General features: G+C 35.8%; 1 protein-coding gene across 1 annotated transcript; it reads right to left on the reverse strand.

Moving 5' to 3' along the window:
• Window positions 1–8,916: 8,916 nt before the first annotated feature.
• Window positions 8,917–23,863, reverse strand: LOC134856135 (uncharacterized). Its single transcript, XM_063872498.1, has 3 exons — window positions 23,443–23,863; window positions 21,839–22,665; window positions 8,917–9,021 (listed from the first exon to the last, which is right to left on the reverse strand). The coding sequence occupies exons 1-3, from the start codon at window positions 23,858–23,860 to the stop codon at window positions 8,917–8,919; spliced, it is 1,350 nt and encodes a 449-aa protein (XP_063728568.1). The 5' UTR covers window positions 23,861–23,863.
• Between the last annotated feature and the right edge of the window lie 644 nt (window positions 23,864–24,507).

Here is a 24,507-nt window from a genome sequence, read left to right on the forward strand (position 1 = left end):
CCTGAAAGCAGTTATAGCGAAATTAAGTTTAAATATCGCCCCAGAACCAGTAAATACACCACTCCATCAAAATGGAACACACTTGATGGTGCAACTGAAAAATGATTTTCAGTTCTACCCATTGAAACTAAATCAGATTGGAAACAATTCACACAAGAGTTTTCGAAAAGATTTCACTGCGAAAGAAAGAAACAACATCAAAGAGTCCCATGCAACGGAAACCGTAGTTCCCCAACGAAAAAAAAATAACTCACAGTAGGAATTGAAATTTAGTAAGAAAAAGATACTCCCTCAAAACACATGACAAAAAATTTTGGCAATGACTGAAATCCTCATGATGACTCTAACACCACAATTACGCAAAATTGCAATAAAAAAGAGCATCAAATTCAGCATTAATTTGAGAACCCGTGATAATTTTTCGACACTTAGTAGACAAGCTGAAGTCACTATGAAACTAAAAGATACAGAAAGTTTAAAACTACAAACTACAAATGAAATCCAAACAAATACTTCAAAATATCGCAATATATAAGACTCTGATAATGAATTAGCTGAAAAAATCACCAATAAGATTTTAACCAATAACGAAAAAAATCCAAATTTAAAAGATAAACCATCATTCAGAAAATGGTGGAAATTTTGTTATGGAAAAAGACAAAATGTTGCTGAATGCAGACAAAAACAACAGGATAACCGAAATAAATCACAATAGCACAAACAACCAAAAATCTTTTTATTTCAATGCATGAAAAAAAATCAAAATCTACCACATAGAAATAATACTCAACCTTCAAAGTCACAAAGTAAAAACTACAGAAGTAGTTCAACAAAACATCAAAGACAAATTAATCAAGTATAACCAACAGAAGAAACCCATCCAGACCCTCCGGACATTGACAAGACAGAAAACTCGGGATTAAACTTAAATGACATACATTGTGAAACTGCAGAAGACGAAGTTGAAAAAGAAAATACGCTTTTAAAAAACATGCTCCACATCAAAATTGAATATTAAACACCAATCGATTGGACTTTTTACCAAAACTAGTCTCGAAGAACCAAATAACAGCAAAAAACCGTGAAATATACTCCCCGTGTTGCTGAAACTAATTCAAACTTAAATAAAATTGAGCAAAAAACCACAAATAAGATACGACATCAAAAGAAAAACTTTGAACATTTTCACTCATAATAGAAACCCAAAAAAATTTTCACTCAGTAGATCCTGAAATTGATTTTTAGTTGATTCAGAAGCAGAATCAATGAATTTAATCATTTTGCACGAAGAATGAAATTCAAACCTTACATCCAAATATTTCCCCTCAAGTAATTTAGCCACATCACAAGGATAAGTCTCACAAACTATAGAAAAGTCAATAATACCTTGTTTCAACCCCAACATTTGAATAACAAGCTTTTGAACAAACCGTTTAAGCAAATTTTCCAAATTGAAAATACAAAACAAAATATCGTTGGAATATCACTTATTTCAAAATATATCCCAACTATCAACATCTTAAATATTCAATTACATATAAAAATAAATATAAAAAACCAATACATCCTCAACATTTTTCCAAAGACTCAAAAATTAACCCTAATTTTCTCAAAATTTTACCCCAAGTATAATCAACAACGCAAAAACTTGAAACCACTTTCAGGTCATGTATAAGACTTTTCTATCAGTGAAGTACATCATTAAAACTTTGATCAAAACAACCAAAACTTGTATATGTCAGTTCTTGAAATTAAACAAATTCATAAATTTTTTAAAATAAAAATTTCAACCGTTAAGTATGCCAAAGACACAAACTCAGATGTATTATCTCTGCAGTTATACAAAAATTCACCATATAAAATTACAATATCTTTAGAAATTTTAGGATATTGCTAACAAATGCAACATTTCACCAAACAAAAGAAAGAGCATTTAGAGTAAGAAAACTTTTGAAGCTACTAGATGTTGTTGTCAATCAAATAGTCTCAACAAAAAATTATCTATTATAATATCACAAGTGATTCTAAACGAAACACGAATTATTTCACAAAAACACCTTAGTTTGAACCTTCAATTCAAATCTCAAAAAGTACAATTTAACAACAAAATTTTCTCACAATGTTCAAGTTTCAACATTCTCAAATTACTCAACAAGAACTTGATCATTTAGCAGAACTATTATTAAAATAGGCAATGAACTTTGCTACATCTAAATTGGACTTCGGAACAATACATTCATCATACACTTCTATTATAAATCGTAAACCAGTTTTCAAAAGTCAACGAAAAAAAAATTGTCAATCCACTTACAAGATAAGAAAGTAGAATACTAGACATTCTTGAACATCATATCACCAGTAAATAAAAAAGAACAACTAAAAAGAAACAACTTAATCAATCCCGTCATCATTCGCGCTAAATGCGAATCACTAAAAACTGTCCTAGACACAAGATATCTCATTTATCTAGTTGATGAATCTAAAAACAATTGGCCCATAGAGCCAATACAAATAAAACTCACAAAACGCAAGGGACAGAATTATACCAATGCTTAAATGAACAGTACATACAACCAAATGCCAAAAGATGAACAGTCATTTTGACTCACACAATTTGTTAATGGAAACCAACAATACGAATTTAATACACTATTCTATGGAGTTTTTATAAGACTAGCAGCTTTTTCAGCATTCATGAATGAAAATTTTTGAGCACGATATTTTCATACAGTCACAAGCAAGCAGGAAAAGCTTGAAGTATTAGTGAAATTGATAAACAATTTCTAAAAAAACATAAGAGCAGCACCAGATAAATTACATTTTTTTCTCACTCGTGTTAACTTCCTTGCAGATATAAGTCAAGAGAAAACAATTACTCCCTTGAAATCACGAAGAAAATCTAAATGAAAATTTCAACTCCCATCTTATAAAAAAAATCCAAGAACTTAACCAAAAGTTAAACTTTGTGAGTAATTACAATTATAAAATGCACTTATACTAAAGAACATTTTATAAGATACTTCGACAACAAGACACCTTTGGATGGACATTGGAACATCAAAAACATTTTTATAAATGTTGAAAAGGGTAAAACGATAGTCGTCTAATTGTTAATTCCAATATAAGAGATAGTCAACTTAATCTTACAAAGTTTGCATAGAGAGTGGTTGAGAACAAAATCGAAGGGTGACAGACTGTTCCAAGGACAAACACCTGCTAATCAATTAGTCTAGCACCGAGAGTGGACATTTGATTGACAGCTTCCGAAATGAAATAAATTACTCTATACAACACTTCCCCTTCGATAATGAAACTTTAGTTGAATAGAAAATAATTTCACCTATTGATTTTATATCACTGAAATGATTGATTAGGAATGGTTGAAAAAGAATTACTAGCTTCACGTTGGGACACAATTTAGACTTTTATAATGACAAATTTTTAACAACTAAACGATCACTGAGCAGTGATAACGATTGAGTTTTAAGTCACTAATGACCCACCCTCTCCCTGGGTTAGAACAGTTTGAAATAAAGTTTTACTAGTTGCTGTAGGTCACTTGTTTCCTTCCTTGTTTTGAGTGATGAAGTCAACCATTACGCCCCCCATCTTAGTGGCCGCAGTTCTCTTGCGTCCGCTTCTTCGAGACGTCGTGGATGAGGTTTCGTCCTGGCTATCACGCTGGCTGCTGTATGAAACCAGCCTATCTTTCTTTGATGAGGCCCCCTTCTTCTTACTGGTGGTCGTAAATTGCGACTGGTCCCCTGGATTGGACGTTCCTTGGTCCCTTGGATGATTATCCAACTCACCGCCTCGTGCCGGAATGGTGTCCTGATCACTTCCAATATCGACGTCTGTTTTTGCTGTTGCTGATCGTTCTATAGGTGCATCGGGGTGGTAGTTAATGACTGTTAAGCCCGTTTTACCGAGATAATCGGCAATTCTTCGCTGTCTTCCGATTCAGAGCCACTATTCTCAAATTGGCGCCCGAGTCTTCCCCGTTGTTTGTTCGCAATTCGTTTTGTCGATCGTTCCTTAAATTCACGCGGAGTCGGCGGTGGTAACCCAGGGTGAGCTGCTTGCTTTTTCACTTCACTCGATGATACCGGCAATACGGATTTAGCTGCGACTTTCGACTTCTTTGGTTTGGGCTTTGTGGCCACTCCCGATTTCCTAAGCACAACCCCATTATCTAAGGTTAGTGTATGCGTACTCTTGGATCTTACTTTAGAGTGAAGTTGTTTATACCTTTTTAAGTTCCTGTTCCCAGTTCGCTGGAACAACAATCCAAATGGCCCTGGTTGTCCACTGGAGTTTACAGCTTTAAGTATTGACGGTTCGTCGTGCTGATTGGCGGATTGGTCCTCTGTCAGTCGTCGTGCATGGGTCCTGTTGTTGATATCATATGCGAGGTCTGATCTTACACTCCAGTTTGTATCAGCTGGATGGGGCATGTTCTGCGCATTTGGATCGGAGACATCTAAACAAGCATTTTTCGTTGTTATAACCCGTGACCAATCCAGATTTTGAAGAGATGGCTTTTTAGTAAGGTTTCGTAAAACTGTGTTCGATTCTCTACCATGGTGCGCTTCAAAAGGAGAGATTTTTAGTGTTGAATTCTTCGAGAATCTGAGAGCACCAAGGGCCCGTTCAACCATTTTCTCCAAGGGTTCGGGATTCTTTTCTTGAGCGAAGGTAAGGATAGAATTCTTAAGACTGCCAGTGGTACGCTCGACGCACCCAGTTGCTCGATGGTCGTTTACTGGCGATTTAATGATTTCAATGCCCTCCCCATTACAAAAAGCTTTAATCTCGTTTGACATGAAACTAGTTCCCTGATCAACGTGAATTTTCCGTGGCACCCCATGATTTGTTATATAGCACTTCAAGAACTTCAATATCTTATCTGACCGATTATTCCCACATACCATTGCCGATGGCCAACGAGAAAACCGGTCGACCGCCACTAATACATATTTTCGGGATTCATTTAAGTAATTGATGTGGCCCCAAAAATGTAATTGGACTGATTCATTTGGTTCTTTTGGTTCCGGTACAGTTCCAAGTTGGTTTTTCTTTAGTATGGTTTTTAAATTCTTACCAGCTGCGGTACATTCAGGACACCCTTCGGCAATGTAAGCTACTGAGCAGTAAAGATAAGGGTACCAGACATCTTTGGCTGCATCGAACATATTTGTTTTTCCGTGGTGATATGCATGGATTCGATTTTTAATTGCTGATTGAAGGTTAATAGGAATTACTAATTTTTCATCCATCCAAACTACGTTTTCCTTCACCGAAAATTCATTAACAAATTGAGCATAATAGCCGTTCATTTCACTGATTTTTTTATGCATTTCAGGATCTTGTGTAACAATGAGATCGCGAATAGCGCTCAGCCGGGGGTCAGATACATATTCGATTCTATGAACTTTAAATTAAACAGATCAGGTAATGAAGTAACTTTGTTAACGATTTTGCAATTCCGAGGGATAATTGACATATATAATAGATTCGGGTCCACGGGTGGTACTGTTTCTCCTTTGAATGCCGAGGGTAACGAGAGAGTTGTCTTCGTGCGAATTGATCTTGTTTCTTTGGTAACGGCCCCTAGTGATACATTTGGGGGCAATTCTTCATTTTCGTCGCTACTGCTATTCAAACTTGGATGTTCTAGAAGGAATTTCTGCCATTTACGCATGCTTCGATCCATTTTGATTTTTGATGTTGAAATTTGAGAATTAAAATTTAGCAATTTTGAACAACTTTTTTCTGATTTAATAATAGCCCCAACTAATCCAGTGCGTATTTCGCGAAGCCGTCGGTTCAAACCACGTGTTTGAATCTGATTGGTTGATTTCCGCTTACATGTTTTTCCGCCCTCTACCGATTAATTTCGCGACGAAACCTCCAGTCTATTTATAGATTGCTTCTTTTCCGCTATACAAATTGGTCCCTTGGATTTATTTTGTCCCTTGGATGTATTAAAACCAAGAGCGGTGCAAATTAGGTTGATCTTTGCCACCGTAAACATATTATTATACGTACTAATTGGCGTTGCTTCTCTACTTGGATGACGTGATAAGTAGTCCGCCAATCCAATTTTAGCCCCTGGTTTATGTTCAATTCGAAAATCAAAGGGAATTAGTCGATCTAACCAGCGCGTTAAGCGGCTAAACATCGTTTTATTTTTCTTATTATTACCATTCAAAAGGGATATTAGAGCTTTATGGTCGGTAACGATCAAAAAATTTCGGCCCAGTATGTAATTTCGAAAGTATTCAGCCCCCCACACAACTGCGAACATCTCCAATTCGTTTGTTGAATATTTCTTTTCCGCTTCGTTAAGATATCGCGAGGCAAACGAGATTGGGCGCCACCCTTCTGGTCCTAACTGTTCCAACACCGCGCCGAGTCCGTTATGGCTTGCATCGCACACTATACGAATGTCCTTGTGGATATCAAAGTGCCGTAGTTCAACAATGTTCGAAACTTGTTTCTTAAGATTTTTGAACGCGTTCTGGCATTCAGGTGTCCAAATGTATTCATTGCTTTTGCTTAGTAGGGGTCGCAGCGGCGCAGATGATTCGGCTAACGCCGGTAGATACTTGTGCAGACTGTGTATTGACCCCATGAACAATTTTAATTGCGACAAAGTCCGCGGCGGCAATAGCGCCTCTATCGGTTCTGTTTTCCTAACCAATGGAGTTATTCCAGTCGATGTTATTTTATGACCTAGCCATTCGCGTTCTCGTTGGGTGAATTTACATTTTGTTAATTTTTGGGGACATATTTTCACGATCCAGTTTCTTTAAAATTTTCTCTACCGTCGCTATATGGTCCATCGCAGTTCCCTTGGTTACAACCAAAATATCGTCGATGAACGCGTGCGCCTGCGGGTATTCGGCGAGTATGCAATCCATTGCGCGTTGGAACTCCGCGGGCATTGTAGTTAGACCATAGCATCCGGTCTTGAACCGGTACGTACCTATCGAGCGGCCTCCAATGAGAGAAAAATTGCATTGTACGCTCGTTTCAGCGTTTAGCGGCAATTGGCCATATGCGTATGTTGAATCCATTGTGGTGAAATATATGTCTCCTTGTTTTTTTTTCACTAATCGTTTGCCCAACTGTGTCCATTAGTTCCTCGATATTTGGCATTTGGTATTTATTCTTATGCACTTGTTTATTTAATTCCCTCGACTCGAGTGCCAGTTTCACGGACCCATCTTTTTTTTTACTGTTATTACTATTGGGGACACAAAATATTTGTCCGAGCATTCTGTTAGTTTTTCGATATGACCCTGTTGCAATAATTTATCAATTTCAGCATCCCCTTTTTCTTGTAACGAAATTGGAACTCGATGCCCCTTCTGTTTTACTGGGGTGAGGTTTTCAAAAAATTCTGCTTGCACTTTGTAGTTTCTTATTTTCCCTACCCTGCTAAAAAGGTTTGAAAACTGCTTACTGAATTAGGTTTGCCAGGAATCCATCTCTCCCCCTGGTTCCAGTGCGTCCTGGTTTCCTTCTCCAATGGACATTATCTGTTCCCCTGGTGATTGTTGCACCAACTGAAGTCCTAATTGGGGCATCAAATCTCGTCCATGTATTGAGGGTCGGTTCCCTCGGATTACTTTTATCCTCGCGTGTATCTTCCAGCCGTTTGATTGTATGGTTACCGCCATTGTTCCAATCATCTGTAGTGGATTGTTTCCATAATCCCGAAAAGCATTGCCCTCCTCCGTAAGATTATCCAATTTTACTCCTGACGTTCCCAAAGTCTTCCGCAATTCCCCAATGGTGAAGATCGAAATTGGAGACCCGCTATCGATCCACACTCGAGTGGGTTTCCCATTGACTTTAATCGGCAATTGTGCCCCAGCAACTTTCAATTCCCTGACTCTTTTATGTTTTATCGCCATTACCATGTAGTCCCTGTCTGAGCTGCTCTAGTCCCACGAGTGCACCACTGGATTTTTATTGACCCATCCAATAGAACTTGCATGTTGTGACGCTTCTTCATCCGCCAAATTTTCCAGATGACCATCGTCAACATTCTCCCGTATCATTCCTACGGCTCCCTGTCCCCGCTGGTTTCCACGCTTCCCCCTACAGGTACATTCTAAATGGCCATTTTTATGGCAAAATTTGCATGTAACTTCTTTTGCGGGGCATCTGTCCAAATGTTCTCTGGTGAAGTTTTGTTGATCGCAGTTATAGCATTTATTGTTATTGGGACAGTTTTTACCTCGATTCGATCCTCGCCCTTGGTAAGAGCCCCGGCCCCTTGCACGATTGTTCCGATAACCTCCACGGATTATTCCGACTGGTTCCGATTTTATCTGGATCCCTCCGCCTCCTGAGGTCGATCCTTGGGCCCCCACTGATCCCGTGGCAACATAGGATGAAGCATACTTGTTTCCCCTCTCGTACGAGAGAGCTATCCGGTAAACCTCCTCAGGTGTTTTCGTCGACCTGCATAGTTCCTTTTGTGCTTCACGGTTATTCATGTTGACAATGAACACGTCTCTTAGTATCCGGTCCTCTAGTAATCCAAAGTTGCACCGCGCCGCCAATCCACTTAGTACGGAATGGAATTGCTCCAAACGTTCATTGATAAACTGCTTTCGAGAAAGAAGTTGGTATGCTTAAATTCCGGTTCCAGTGCGTCCATCATTCGTGGGTAACGAATGGTCGAGAGATCCAGATGCGGTCGTCTTTTGTGAAGTTCATCCTGCCCTTTTTTCCCCCAGGCACAAATACAGATTTGAAATTAGTACTTGTTCCGATTCCAGTCGATTTTTTCCGTCTACTTCCTTGGGCAAAGCAGTAACTTGGGCGGCTGTGAGAGTCGTGGCGTACTAATAGTTCTTCGGGTTTATTGCGTGCTTAGCCACTATTCCCCATTGGAATCTGTTAATCCAAAATTCCCACATCATTGGCGGTTCCGTGCATTTCGCTGGCCAGAATTCCGTGATGCCCAGTGGATTCTTTCCCCCACCTGAGACTGCTGGCTGCGCCCTGTTGAAAAGGGTAAAAGGATAGTCGTCTAATTGTTAATTCCAATATAAGAGATAGTCAACTTAATCTTACAAAGTTAGCATAGAGAGTGGTTGAGAAAAGTATCCAAGGGTGACAGACTGTTCCACGGACAAACACCTGCTAATCAATTAGTCTAGCACCGAGAGTGGACATTTGATTGACAGCTTCCGAAATGAACTACATTACTTTATACAACATAAAAAAAACTTCATTTCACAGAACAAAATTCAAACATAATTCCAGAATCATATCAACACTCTAGCCATGTGTGACGCCTCAAACTTTCGAATTGTCGCATCACTCTTCCAATAACATAAAGGTACAAACAAAATGAGCCTTATATCAGCAACTTCAAGACTTTTTGCACAGGCGGAACTGAGACTCTCTACACTTATGAGAGAACATATAGGCATAATATATGTACTCACAGAATATTAATTTTTAATCCTTGGATAAAAACTTCCAACAGTTCTATTCGCACACCGAAAACCAATAATTTTTTCTTACGAAAAAAAAAACCAAATCCCAAATATAGAGTTTGTAGATTTCAACTCACCCAGAATAAATTGCAAACCTACATGTAGTTTGGACAGCAGAAAAAATAATGTTTTGCCAGATACACGTATTCGAAAAACACAACCTGAATTACTGTTAGGAAAAACAACCATAGAATTACTACAAGACATAAAATTCTTCCTTGCAAAAGACGAAACATCACCACGACTAGAATTCAAGTACGCATGAAAAACCACCCTGAGACTACAGAGAGAAACAATTTGAAACTCTTTTCCACTAAATCTCGATGGTCAAAATTACCACTATAAAGTAGATTTGTTAGTAAAACACTCAATTAAACAAATACCATACTCATCATGGATCAAAAACATTACACAACAAAAACATCTAAACAACAGATACATAGGAATGTTTTTTTCCCTTTAATAGAAAAGGAAAACTCAACAGATAGCATAAACCTGTTAGGACCTCCTCACCTTAATTCAAAATATGCAATTATTAGAATTTTTATTTTGCAAAAAACCCTAGATAATATACCTATCTCGAAAAACGAAATTAAAATATGTTTCTTTCAATCACAGAAAAACTGTCACTGGAATTATTACGAAACTACCAAAACCAATACCCCGTCATTAGACATTTTAAACCTTGGCATAAATGGAGAAAAAAACAGTGAAAGCTGAAACCGCAAAAAAAACACTTCTTAGATATTTTCGAATCGTAAACAATACAACAATCACCGAAAACTCTGATATTTTGAAATATCATATTCCAGAAACAAAAGTACACTTCATATCTTTAAGCCTGGTTACAATCGCATTTCATAGTTTAAATTCCCTACATACGAAAAGACATGCAGGTTCAGAAAAAACATATTCAAGTTTTAATCAAAAATTTTATTTTCCAACATGTCAAATAACTAAGCCATTTTCCCACCAGAAACAACCAGCAGAAAAACAAGACTGCAACGAACAAAATCTCTATTTCAAACTCGAAAAAAAAATTGACGCAAAAGGGACTATATCACGTTCTTCAGAAATAACTTCGTATATAATGGTAATTTTTGATGCATTTACTTGTTATGTAGCACTCAACCCTGTACCTCATTTTATTGCTAAATATGCCTAAACAACGCTTTACGAACACTGGTTGGGACAAATTGCATTTTCAGAAGTCTTTGTCACAGAAATCGTAACGTTATGTCGTCTTTATAAAATCATAACATCACACATAAGCACCGAACATCTCTTGCCCCAGGGACAAATGGCTTAGTAGAAGGCATGAATCGTTCGTTACAAGACTATCTCCGATGTATTATAGATGGAAGTGATAGAAAATAAACCGAATGCTCAACCGAAGTAAATTTATTACCATTAGCATATAATTCTCAAATACCATCAACTCCTAAAATTTCAACATACGACATAATGTTCACAACAAACTCCTCGAAAATTGCACGACATAATGTTCACAGCAAACTCCTCAAAAATTGCACAAGTTTTTGTCATTCTTCAAAATGTTCAAATTGCTACAATTTATCACTTCATACACATGATGAAGATCATTTTCAACACCCACAATACTCAGAAATAGCCTCTGAAACACATACAAAGAGATTTTAAACCGAGATTACTAACATAACGAAATTTATCAAAAAATTACTAAAAAACAATTACAAAAACCAAATGTTCAAACCCAATTAATTTCACGTTTTACAGCAGCATCCTAAATAAACATAAAAACAAGTGCCTTGTTCCCAAATTTTGTAAACTAGAAACGAATATTTAAAAACTTAAAAAGTATCCAAAAATGACAATTTCAATTAATTGAAAAACCCCCAGGCGTTACATATAATTTTATTGACCCCAATAAAAAAGAAAACAATCATCAAAGAAACAATCTCTTACCATATTATCAAAAATTGTACGCACGCCCTTTGCGAATTAACACAATTAAACTCCTTTACAGGACTAAATTTAGTTGAAAATGCCGCAGAAAATAACAACAGCAAAAAACGAAAAATTTCAATCAACCATTAATTTTACCCGATAGGCATAGAAAAAATCCTTGAAAATACTCAGAAAGAAAGCACCAAAAATTCTGAATAACGAGTAACAGAAAAACGAAGAAATAATTGTAAGCTAAAAGAAAAACTTCAGTACCAGAAACAAAAGAAAAATCACAGCAACGCCAATCAACGTGTGTCGGAAACCGTCCAAGGAAAGATTATGAAAATTTTATCCCATAATTTGAATTAATGAAGAAAAAAAATTTCAGAATCTCCCCTGATTAATTGAGGCATATTTAATCTACTGTGAAATATGTTCTCGAAGATTCTTTAACTCTCAATTCTGAACTAACTAGTTCAATTTCAGCCAATTAAAATAGATTCAAACATCACCCCATTTCAACACCATTATCATTAGCCGACAAACTTCTAACTTCAAATAAGTATAAAAATATAGCTAGAAGACCTCCAGGTCGAAAATAAGCGATACCCTTATAAAAATTACCTATAACAAAAGCTACAGCCCTCTCCTGTCACTCAGTACAAAAATCAACAAAATTCTCTCAACTTATACCGCACTTTTCCCCAAAAGAGAAAAATCAAATAAGCACGAAGACCGAGTTCGACATGATCATTTAGCCTACAGACATGATACCGCCCAAAAAATTTCTAAACGTCTAATAAAGAAAAACAACACTACGAAGTTCATTACCAAACCTCGGATTTTACTTCACCAAAACTCTCCATATAAAACCCACTTGTCAACAATCAATGAACAGCCAACCACACTTTACTTCCAACCCAAAAAAAACTAAAAAATACTTCGACGAAACAAATCTTTTTTCAAATGCTTCTCTCAATTTCAGTTCAAAATATATTGAATATTCATTTCAACACATTTTTCAATTTTTGCGGCACTTTTCCATATTTTTTCATCATCGACACTCTTGAAATAACAATCCTTCTTTTTTTATTTTTTGCAGGATATTCATAATTTTCTACTCTCTTAAAAAACCTACCACAATTGGGCAAAAATCATTGGCCATACTCTCAGAAAGGAAATTTCACAACTCTTCAAATGCTACGACATTTATTAACAAGATTAATTTTTTCGTTTTTTTAATAATTTTTCTCGCTTTTCTGTCTCCCTAATTTCTCACAATTTGCAAATGAATAAAAAAAGGCAAGTATTCCGTTCGCATTAACAGCCTTTCTTCTAACCATTTCTTTAGATGAATACAATAAACATAAAAAAGAGAGGTTTAATTTTATAAAGGAACATATATATCAAACACATCCAAAACTGCAAATCAACAACCCACTAAACAATACCACCAACTACTACATCTCAAGACCTCCCAACAGCACTATCATCTATTCAAACAACTCAATCCAAATAATTTCATTTGCAAAAAATCCCTATACATTTGCAGAACGACACGCAGCATGATCCGAACCTTTAATAGCAGCTATTCGCCAAGCAAGCCTATGTGGACGACAATACTAACCAGCATATAACATCCTCCCCTCACTTCAACCAGATCTTAACGCAACTAGACAACCAATCCAAAATCAAAATCTAACATCTACAAACAAATTATTCATCCTCAAAGAAATCGAAAACTTGTAATATCTAAAGTTTGTTTTTATTATACCTTCATCACCATCTTCGACCCCTTTGAATCTTTCTACTAACACAATCCGAAGTACCCCCATCACTACAGGCAATTTCCCAAGAAAATTTCCGAAATTTTTCATCGGACTATTAAGGGTCAACACTGACCTCCGAACAAATTCGTGAAAATCGTTTCAATCCCCCCACTTCAACACAACGTCTCCCACATTGGATGACACACGCATTCTACCGAGGCGAATCAATTTTAGTCAACGAACACATAGGTATTTCACCAGACACTTACTTATCATTGCCAGAAACCCTATCATTTCAACAATAACAGGTCAAACACCAACCACAACGTTATCTCTAAATTTCCTTACAAAATTAGACAATCGATATCGAGAACTTTTGGGCACTAATGTACTTTTATGATGAGATTCGATTACATTTTTAGCACCCCTCCCCTTTTTAGTCAATCTTTTGATGGTTATGGACATCATAATTGGGCACTAAACTTATTAAAAAATACTGACACGACATCCACAAAGATATACAAAAGCATAATATTCAAAGCCTTACTCACAATCATTTAACCATTAAACTCGAGATAAAAGTAAAACTAAACAATTTAGTTCATCGCCCACTACCATTATCTCCACCAAAAATAACAGCTCATTCATTGCCCCCTTCCATATACCAAACAGAACTTATCAACAAATACGACAGGTATACAAAGAAGACAATAGGCTACATAAATTGCTACATCCTCTTTTCAGGATTATCATGCAAAAGTGTACTTTAATAGTTTCCTTCCTTAAAACCCCTTTTCCCCTCGTAATTTTAGAATCCACATATCATCAAAATCCTTCCCTTCGAACAGGGCCACAAGAATTCCTGAAACACATAATGTTTGAGAAGCAAACCAACAAAAAACACTGCAGAAAAACGCAATTATTCAAATAAAACAGTGTAAATCCAAACCAAAAGACATAGAAACAACAAATATAGTAGCAACACTTTACTCAAAAGCACGATCTACAAATCTAACAGGATGTATATTTACAGCAAATTTATTATACCTTCATCACCATCTTCGACCCCTTTGAATCTTTCTACTAACACAATCCGAAGTACCCCCATCACTACAGGCAATTTCCCAAGAAAATTTCCGAAATTTTTCATCGGACTATTAAGGGTCAACACTGACCTCCGAACAAATTCGTGAAAATCGTTTCAATCCCCCCACTTCAACACAACGTCTCCCACATTGGATGACACACGCATTCTACCGAGGCGAATCAATTTTAGTCAACGAACACATAGGTATTTCACCAGACACTTACTTATCATTGCCAGAAACCCTATCATTTCAACAATAACAGGTCAAACACCAACCACAACGTTATCTCTAAATTTCCTTACAAAATTAGACAATCGATATCGAGAACTTTTGGGCACTAATGTACTTTTATGATGAGATTCGATTACATTTTTAGCACCCCTCCCCTTTTTAGTCAATCTTTTGATGGTTATGGACATCATAATTGGGCACTAAACTTATTAAAAAATACTGACACGACATCCACAAAGATATACAAAAGCATAATATTCAAAGCCTTACTCACAATCATTTAACCATTAAACTCGAGATAAAAGTAAAACTAAACAATTTAGTTCATCGCCCACTACCATTATCTCCACCAAAAATAACAGCTCATTCATTGCCCCCTTCCATATACCAAACAGAACTTATCAACAAATACGACAGGTATACAAAGAAGACAATAGGCTACATAAATTGCTACATCCTCTTTTCAGGATTATCATGCAAAAGTGTACTTTAATAGTTTCCTTCCTTAAAACCCCTTTTCCCCTCGTAATTTTAGAATCCACATATCATCAAAATCCTTCCCTTCGAACAGGGCCACAAGAATTCCTGAAACACATAATGTTTGAGAAGCAAACCAACAAAAAACACTGCAGAAAAACGCAATTATTCAAATAAAACAGTGTAAATCCAAACCAAAAGACATAGAAACAACAAATATAGTAGCAACACTTTACTCAAAAGCACGATCTACAAATCTAACAGGATGTATATTTACAGCAAATTTCTCAGAAATTAAGAAAAATTGTTCAAAGTCTCAAAGTGAAATAAAAATAGGCTCGATCACGAATCTTGTTACCAAAGTTATATAAAAAGACATTTGCATCTTAATCCTGAAGATTGCAAAAATGAATTACAACTAATAAAGATAACCACAAAGAAAGGCACAAATCATAAACTAGGAATTTTTCAAGTCTTACCAGACTCTCCGCATCAAGCAAAATTAGAACCAAGGTCATATTAAGTTAGACGATCAATATCCGTACCACGGTGTACACGGACGTATAATTTATGATTTACATGACAAAAAATGGACTTTATAATTGGGCATTACTGAAATGTGGTACTGTGGACTCTATAATTGGGCCCTACTGAAATGTGGTACATGTCCCTGCAGACACATGTACCACATTTTATGTTGCTAAAATCCACGCTAGGATGATTAAGTTTCACCAACTTTTTTTTTACTCAATTCCTTTTGAGAAAGTCACCCTTGAAAGGTTTAGACTCAATAAGCAAAATTATAACAATATTAACGGTATTGTAATGAAATTAACACGTTTTCAAATTAACCCTGAAACAGAAGTAGCTTGTAAAGCTCTAAAACCAATTTTCAAAATACAATATTCAAAAATTCTTGAAGAATACGAAAACTTTGGAATCAATAAGTTGGAATCACATTGGATTCAATAATCCCTTGAATTTTATAGCTGACACAAAAATAAGAGGCTACCATCAAACAATGTTTTTCGGTGGGAAAATTCTACAAGAGAGAGTCCAATACAATTAACAGGTGACATAAGAGACGATACTATACTGTTTCAATGAATACGCTTACATAGTAGAAATGATCAAGGATATTGCAAATCTACCAATCGAACGCAGGCAACCCTTGTTTGGTTCCCTGCAGACACATGTACCACATTTGATGTTGCTAAAATCCACGCAAGATTGACAAAATTTCACCAAACTTTTTTTTGACTCGACTCCTTTTGAGAAAGTCACCCCTGATAGAATTGGATCCAATAGCAAAATTATAAGTATATCAACTGTAGTGAAAACAAATTAACAAATTTTCAAGTTTACCCTGAAACAGAAGTAGCTTGTGAATATCTAAAACCAATTTTAAAAAAACAACATTCAAAAATCCTTGAAAAAAAAATTTCGACATGAAAACAGGAAAACTAATTTTTAACGCAGCACACCCATATCAAAACCGCAATGATGAAAAACCTTATATCACAGTAACATTTCTAGAAACACAGAAAATCCTGGCTAAAAAAATCGCCGAGAATATTTAGATAGTACACGATTACAAGAACTCTCAGCGATAAATAACACCTATTTTGGCGCAATCCACTTCGATACTCACCTCGACATGAAATTAGATTATACAAAAAGTAAAATTTTAAAAGAAAGGTCATTCTCTAAACTAGAAACACTCCATCACCTATGTGAATAACAACAATTACAAATACTACAATCACTCGCTTTAGCTTCATTAAAAGACCCAAGCAGTATATTTATTATCCGGCAATAGATCTAACTCCATTGATTACGAAGTAATGATCCTTTCGTATTATAGATGCACTAGAAAAGTTGAACCACTATATGTTTTTGAAGATAAGAAATGTTACAAACGATTACCTATACTCTATTAAAATAAGTTTATATTTTGTAGATACACTGTCACGACGCACACATTTTTGGGATACAGCTGCGTCACATGAATTTGAGTCACAATGTAGCACAGCTTAACACAAACGAAAAAAAATTATTATCATCTTAGCTTATACGCTGCACTAATTCCACCATTAAAGAAATGTTCACTCGGAAGCATTCGCGCTATACCTCGCAACCCTAACATAGACTCAGAACTATTATCGTATTTGTTCTAGATCAGATATACAACACCACATTAGAACACAACAATCACAAAAACTTCTCACAAAAATGAAAACAATACAAAGACAGTCAATTGACCAAAAGTTACAAAAACTCGCTGGAACAGCAGTCTTCTCAGATATTTAGACACAAGGTTACAGCGGATACTTTAAAAGTATTAGAGATTACATATATCTTAACGGTGAAAAATGCCGACCACAAAATTTTTCTCCAATTATTATCTTCAGTTTTGTCTATCTAAAAATTAACTCCTAGTTTTTCTAGAATGGTCCTACTGTATATTAGAAAAACTGAGATTTTTATACGCCATTTTTTTGGATTTCTCTTCTCCGTTTCAAAAGGTATCTAAAACACTCGTGCAATACATACACAAGTAAATAAACACGCAAAAGAAGCACACAGTTTTTTGCAGGATTTTTGGAATGTTTTCATTTTCAATTAAGAAAATTCTCCTTGACGCTCAAGTTAGCGAAAACCACAAAACAAACTATCTACTACACCAAATGCATATGACAATCCACAACACAATATAATTTCAACTCCTACAGCACCACCTCCTTTATCCAGTCTACAACATAATCACGATTAGTCTTTAGTCCCAAGAAATTATAGAAACACTAGCAATCACGGAACATACCTCTCATGGTAATAGCTTATCTTGAATCCCAGTATCTTATAGCGCACACCAGTAGTCAAACATCGACTACACATGTCAGCAAAGTGTAGAACAACGACACACAAAAAATTCTTGCTCTCAAAACAACCATTTTTGGCACACAATGAGCTGACAGAGTGGATCCGTCCATTGTTCCCTTTCCTATCCATCTAACTTCCAACGCCAATCCTCCCGTATTTCTTTTTCAGACCTCACCTCTTTTCCACTAATCAATTTTTCTTCGCATGTCTTTCACATAGATAGTACTAAGTAAACTTCGATAATTTTTTTGCTACCGCATTAACAAACACCAAAGCATACGAATCATACTTTAACAAATTTAATTGTTTTTAGTTACATTACACTTCCTTACAACCAAGGAAAGCGAACTACACTGCTATCATGAAATCATGTTACGAACAAAAATAACACACACATACAGTATTATATGTTTATACAATAACACTACACAACTAACATAGCAACACGTAATCCACAACATCGATTTTTGTTCATAAATTCAAAATATACTTCACCAGTTTTCTTAAACTTCATTTAGTGCATAAAGTCAACTAATTTCCACGACATCCTCTGTAATTATGATCACGTTAGAAAGACGTTTGTATTCTGCCAACTAACCAATTCCTGCCCCATTGATCCATTGATGAGGATCCCCCACTAAGTATTCTCCAACATATATATATAGCCCATTGAAGTCACCATACTAGAATATATTCATCACAGCACTAATTTCAATCATAAAATTTTAACTCAATTCGGAACACAAATCTTGAGTTCTGACTACAAACCAAAGAAGTAAAGATTCTCTGGCTCTGCTTCTGGAGTTTCTATGGCCTCTGCTCAAACTAAAAACATAATCAGCATGCTTGCGATACTAATTGTAATTTCAGACACAATTCGAATTAACTTACCCTATGAGTTTTTCCCTGATGAAGGACCTTTGTAAGTATGAATATAATTATTTAAATAACAATTAAAGCAAAACACTTACTATTCTTTATGTATCTCTCACTTCTGTTTGAGTTTCATCAGTCATTCAGCTAAAGGAACAGAAACCAAATTAAAAGCTCAAGGAAAAAAAAACAAAATAAATAAATTTGAAATTAAGGTACTTTTTTTGTGATTTTCTTTTGTAAACTTTAAATGACCTCTTGACTTACCCAAAATTCACACTCATTCCACCAAACTCGCACAACTCGCCCTCGTAGAAATGTTTTAAAAACGATTTTCAAATTTTAAATCTCACTGATAACATTTTAAACTTGTTTTAACGCGTTTTAATTTTCCTTTAACCTGGTTGGAAGGATTTATATGAGTAAGATTAAACTAACTAACGCAGCCTACCGCCACAAAACCAACAGCAAGTATAAGAAAGTCCCATGGTACCCAAAACGGTTAAAATCTAGATTAAAACTGAAAAAATTATTGTTCTGAAACCTACTTTCAAGTGTTATTGAAACCAAATAAAACAAAAAAATGTCAAAAGAAGAACCCAAATTCACAATAATCTACTTTTGAGAGAAAGACACAGATTAGATCAAAAAGTTGAACACAATAGGAGACTCTGACCAACGAGACGGTAAAATTATACTCCCTCACTGACCTCACCACTCAGTAGGACGTCCTGAGCATGCTCTATAGCCTGTCTAAACCACCGCGCTACAACCAGCCTCATGACCCACACTCTATTTTTGACGAGAGTTGATCTAAGTGAACGACGCTTTTGGGAAAATATCTAATAGAAAATCCTAACTAAAATCGATCTCAATAACAAGATGTAGATATAAAAATGCAATGTAAAAGATATCTCAGAGCACACCGAACGATCAGCAAGAGACCTGAAAACTCGATGACATTTCAAGTTTGGAATGGCAAATCTATTGGTTCGTTGCCGTAGTCACAACCCACGCAGGATTTAAAGTATGGATTTAACATCGCAGCTTTTGAAACCATTGAAAAGATCGATGGCCAACTCGATACCAATCCTAGTCACTGCCACTTCACACAGAAAGGTCAAACTTGATGTTGCATGTAGTATCACCCTAAGTTTAAAGAAATTGACACATCGTTGTGTCGATCTAGAATCTTGACCTAATCACTCAAGTCGACCCGCGATCAAATGAGACACACTTCTGAAACACGAACAACTAACCTTCTTTTCTCTACAAAAACAACTACATCTCTCCTTCCATCACGAAGTCACTGCTCTAACCACTCAAAAGGAAACTCACCGTTCCTCACTACAAAAGAAAATTCATAAACTAAAAATATTCTGAACCCCGGATGGGTGGAACCAGTTCTAAACTAGTATTTACAACAAATTATATTATTGATAAAATGAATCCTATAAAATATTACTAACTAATCAATCTTATTCCATGAATAAGACTGACAATTATTTGTAGTGTTGAAACTTCTTGTAGTTTCAGCACCAGAACAATTTGAATAAATCTTAGAAGACAGTTGTTCTCCTTTGGACAAGTTCCATAAACCTAACTCACCAATACCAGTATGCACTAGATCTATTGAGACTAGGATATATAATAGCAAGATTGAGATTGGTATTAGACTAAGAAGTTGCACGAATCTATCCGGCGGAAAATAAGATAGCTTGACGAAGAGACGGTGTGCTTTATCTGAAATTACTCTATGAAAAAGCTACATCTGGCTTAAATTCAACTTATTTATGCCTGGCGAATTGTCCCGCTATCATAATGTTTTCCAATTAAATCAAAGCAAACTAAACTTTTGTAATAATTCCGTGAACGAATGAAAACTTAGTCTAAAAATTTGACATTTTTGCACTCCAAATGTCATAGTTCCTTTCGGGGAGAGTTAAGGGGCATTTTAAACATTCAACAATCAGAGTTTGCCCTTGGCAAACTGGTAGTCTTGGTTATTTATATACGCTTACTTCAGAGATGCGATGAAATTGTTAATCCGACTTTCGAAGAAAACGGAATATTTATGCTCGGTGTGTTTTTTTATTCGGTCAATTGCCGCCGATCGAAATAATAGTTTTCAATTAAAACTTTTTATAGCCCATTGAAGAAATCGACTTCTTGAGTTCAAATGAAGAAAGCTATTTTACCTCCGATTGTTTTTGTAAAGTTCTGGTGGTTTGGAAATTGCCAAATTTGCCATGTTCTGGACGAAATTATGTGCGCTTTGAAAAAAAAATATTCATGTTGCTGAGAGCGTAACCGAGTTATTTATGCGTGACATTTTATCGCGCACAACAAAATCGTTCCAAAGAGAATTGAGGCTAGCTAATTGATCACATAAATTTCTAACGACTCCAAATTTTACACTTTGCTTTTGTCCAAATTTACAGGTTTTCAATGTTTTTTTCCCAAAAATTATTCTTTATGAATAAGGGGCAGTCAGAACCTTCAGGCCTTTGCCCTGATGTACGAGCAGTCTTGTTTACTTCAAGAAAATTTCAAGAAACGTCGTAATTGATTACGACGCAAGCAATAATGATTTCTCAAAAAGTTCATTTTTTTTCTTTTTTTAGCATACTCCAGTTTTGTAAGGAAAAGTCATAATAAACTATAGATCAAAATCTTTTTTAGGTCAAATTACCCGCTGAACCAATTTTTGTTTGCCAAGTTTTTCACGCCTCATGTTCAAAAATTCCATTTAAGGTATCCCCATAATACTTATTTGTTTCAATTAAATTGTCATTACGCTAAGATAAATAAATGACCCTTGATTTTGATGATTATATATAATTAGGAAAAAAAGCTGTTCTGGGTTAAAAATTATTCCGTTATTATATCAGAAATAAACTAACATCAATTATTTCTCAGTTCCACTAACTATTCTTGCCTGACTTACAAGACAAAAAATAAAGGTAGTAAATGTACGTTTGGTTCTTGAAAATCTCAAATTCAACCTTTGTGAGTGATAAAAACGGTCTTTAAGCAGCGATTCAACGTTTTATTATTTACGTTTTCAACTTACTTTTTTAGAGTCTTGCTCATCCAATGCCTCAAACTTCTCCGCGTTAAATCCCTTCACTTTCGGTGGATACTTCGTAATGATTGCTAGAACTTCTCTCTTCAGTTGGTAACAGGCAGTTGACCTACAATAATCGAGGAACTCTGAAACCTCCAATAATTCTTTTGCATACTTCTTTTTTTCCTCGCTGTCTTTTTCATGCTCACTTTTCAGGACATCTTTTTGGAGGTCGCGCAAGTTATCCTCAGCTTCTTTGTACCAATTTTCGGTAGTAACATTTTTGGGATGCAATGATAACGCCAGTTCGATGCACATTTTGAAGTACTCTTTTGCCTTGTTTCTACTGTTGGACATTTTGAGTACCTTTAATTGATAGGTCCCCATTCTGCTCAAAATTTCTGACTCCAGTTCAACATCTTTATCACGGACTTGTGACAAAGCATGGTGGTACAAATCATACACGTAGTACACCAAGTCAAAATCTAGAGTCTCTTGATTTTTCATGACCTCTTCGTGCTTCTCGTTTGCAGCGGCAAGCGACAAACGTCCAATGACTTGAGTCATCTCAGTGAGCGTCTCGTCTTCTAAGATTCTGACCTCCTCTTTAATTTCATCAAGCTGCTCCCGGTCTTTGGATGAAACAGAGGAAACTTTCTGAGCATCATTGAAGACTTTATGAAACTCCTCGACAGGGCGCTGAATCTCCTCAAAATTGTATTTCGCCAGTTTTATATCGTTTTTTTCGCCGTAGACAACGCCACTGTTGAAGAAAAATTTTGCTTTCTTGAAGAAAATTAGGCCTTTCACAGCAACTGATGAGTTGTGGGTTCCTAGAACAAAAATTCATATCTGCCTTTCGGTGTAATGTTCGTAAGCTTTCACATGAAGTTAGTTGACGGAAAAAGTAGCTGGCCGAGTTGTCATGTTATACGGTTTACTATGAATAATAAGTTTAAAGAATGTGCTTACATCAAAACATGGATTTTAGGCTGTGCTGTCAACTTTTTATTTTTTGTTCTTTGTACAAACTTAGTCTTATATTAGCTTTTAAATTATTTACTGTTAAGTTAAAGTCTTCAGTCTTGTAATGAAATTTTTTTGGCTATTTCATTTCCATATTATGTGAACTAATTAACTTCAATTTATGTTTTTAAACAATTGAATTAGGACAAATTTTGCTGTTTATTTTAAATAATTGAATTGGGACAGGTTTTGCTGTTGGAGGCCAGCGTTATATTTAAAATTCACTCCAGATTGGTCAGACCTTTGACATAACGCCGACATTTTTTTGTATATCTCATGGGAATTAAAACAAAAATGTTTGTATTAATTTGGATTCTATATTAAAAGTCATCTCATTTTAATTAACAATTAATTTCTACTTCAAACATGAACTCTCAGTTAAGTTTTACTACAATTTTACCCTGAATTTGATTGAGCAATTCCTGCTTAAATCAACCGTACTTCGCCAAAATAAAATTGGAGACCGTTTTTTGAAATAATTGTTCCTTAATTTTTCTTTTTTCATGTTTATATCAAGTTGATTGCTACCATCTGTGATAGTTGCGAACCATTTTTTGCTTTTCTGGAAAATAATTTCAGCTTACCTTCAGCCATAGCAGAAAGAATTGAGTCCCTGCTCAATTCAGGAGCTGCCGCCTCGAAGTCGTCCACCAACAAATCAATCTTGTCCGATAAATGTTCAAAATCCGAAACTCTTTCATCGGAAACCAGTTGCAGATAGCTCATCCAGTAAAACATTTTCGATATGTTCCTTAGTTTCACCCCGTTTATGTCGCTGCACCTCCTCGGGTTGTCAGCGTAAAAGACCCGTTTTCTTTCTAGTGACCTCTGTATGCACGCAAGGGCTTTCTCTTTCTGTGTACGACTCATAGCCGCCAAAGCTGCATTGCAATATGCGTCATAGCTTTTATCTAACCATTTTTCAACCAAGGCTGGAGATTTGTTCTCGACATCCTTTTGCTCTAGATTTTCGCCCTCTTTCATGCATTTATCAAAACCCATTCTTTCACTGAAAACAAATGTCTAATTTTCATAAATGTAAGAAATAATTAACGCAAAAATCGATTAGGTGAACACCATAGTCAATGCTAATTTGAGACGATCGTAAGTGCTCGATGGATCTTCAAAAAAGTTATTCGAGTCAGTCACATTAATAACATCGATTTTTGATTTGCGCATCGCACTATAAAGTTCGGCAGACTTTTAGTGCAAGAAATAGTACTGCAAATTTTATTTTCAAAATTGCTTTTTGTTCCTTTTCTACACTGCATGTTTTATGCACCCAAAAAGTTTTCTGAAAAATGTTTGGAATCTTGAATATGATTTGTTGAAAAGGCAACCCCACAAGTAATGCCAGTCAATAACTGATAAAGATTCGACATATGCCTGACATATTTTGCAAACAGCCTTGAAACCATTTGATGGTTTGACTTCGTCCGTTTTCACATGTTTTTGTGGGTCTTAGTTTTTCTAACTGAGAGAGAAGTCGTTTCAAAGCAGCAAAAAAACATAAGTATCAAAACGAGTTTACGAAAAATGGAAAGCTGAGAACTTCAACTAGAAACATTGAAAAGAAAAGCCAGTTGTTCTGTTCCTGAAAATTCAAAGCTGCCAAATCAATACTGCAAAAGAACTCTCAAATGATAATG

The sequence above is a fragment of the Symsagittifera roscoffensis genome, unplaced genomic scaffold, assembly GCF_963678635.1.
Source record: "Symsagittifera roscoffensis unplaced genomic scaffold, txSymRosc1.1 SCAFFOLD_329, whole genome shotgun sequence".
Classification (NCBI taxonomy): domain Eukaryota; kingdom Metazoa; phylum Xenacoelomorpha; order Acoela; family Convolutidae; genus Symsagittifera; species Symsagittifera roscoffensis.

Excerpts from the sequence above, each read along its gene's own strand:
- LOC134856135 (XM_063872498.1), bottom strand. The coding sequence starts at position 23,860 with ATGGGTTTTGATAAATGCATGAAAGAGGGCGAAAATCTAGAGCAAAAG. Across the intron at positions 22,666-23,442 it reads TCTTTCTGCTATGGCTGAAG|GAACCCACAACTCATCAGTT; the intron begins GTAAGCTGAAAT and ends TTTTTGTTCTAG. Across the intron at positions 9,022-21,838 it reads ATGAGCAAGACTCTAAAAAA|GGCGCAGCCAGCAGTCTCAG; the intron begins GTAAGTTGAAAA and ends CCTTTTCAACAG.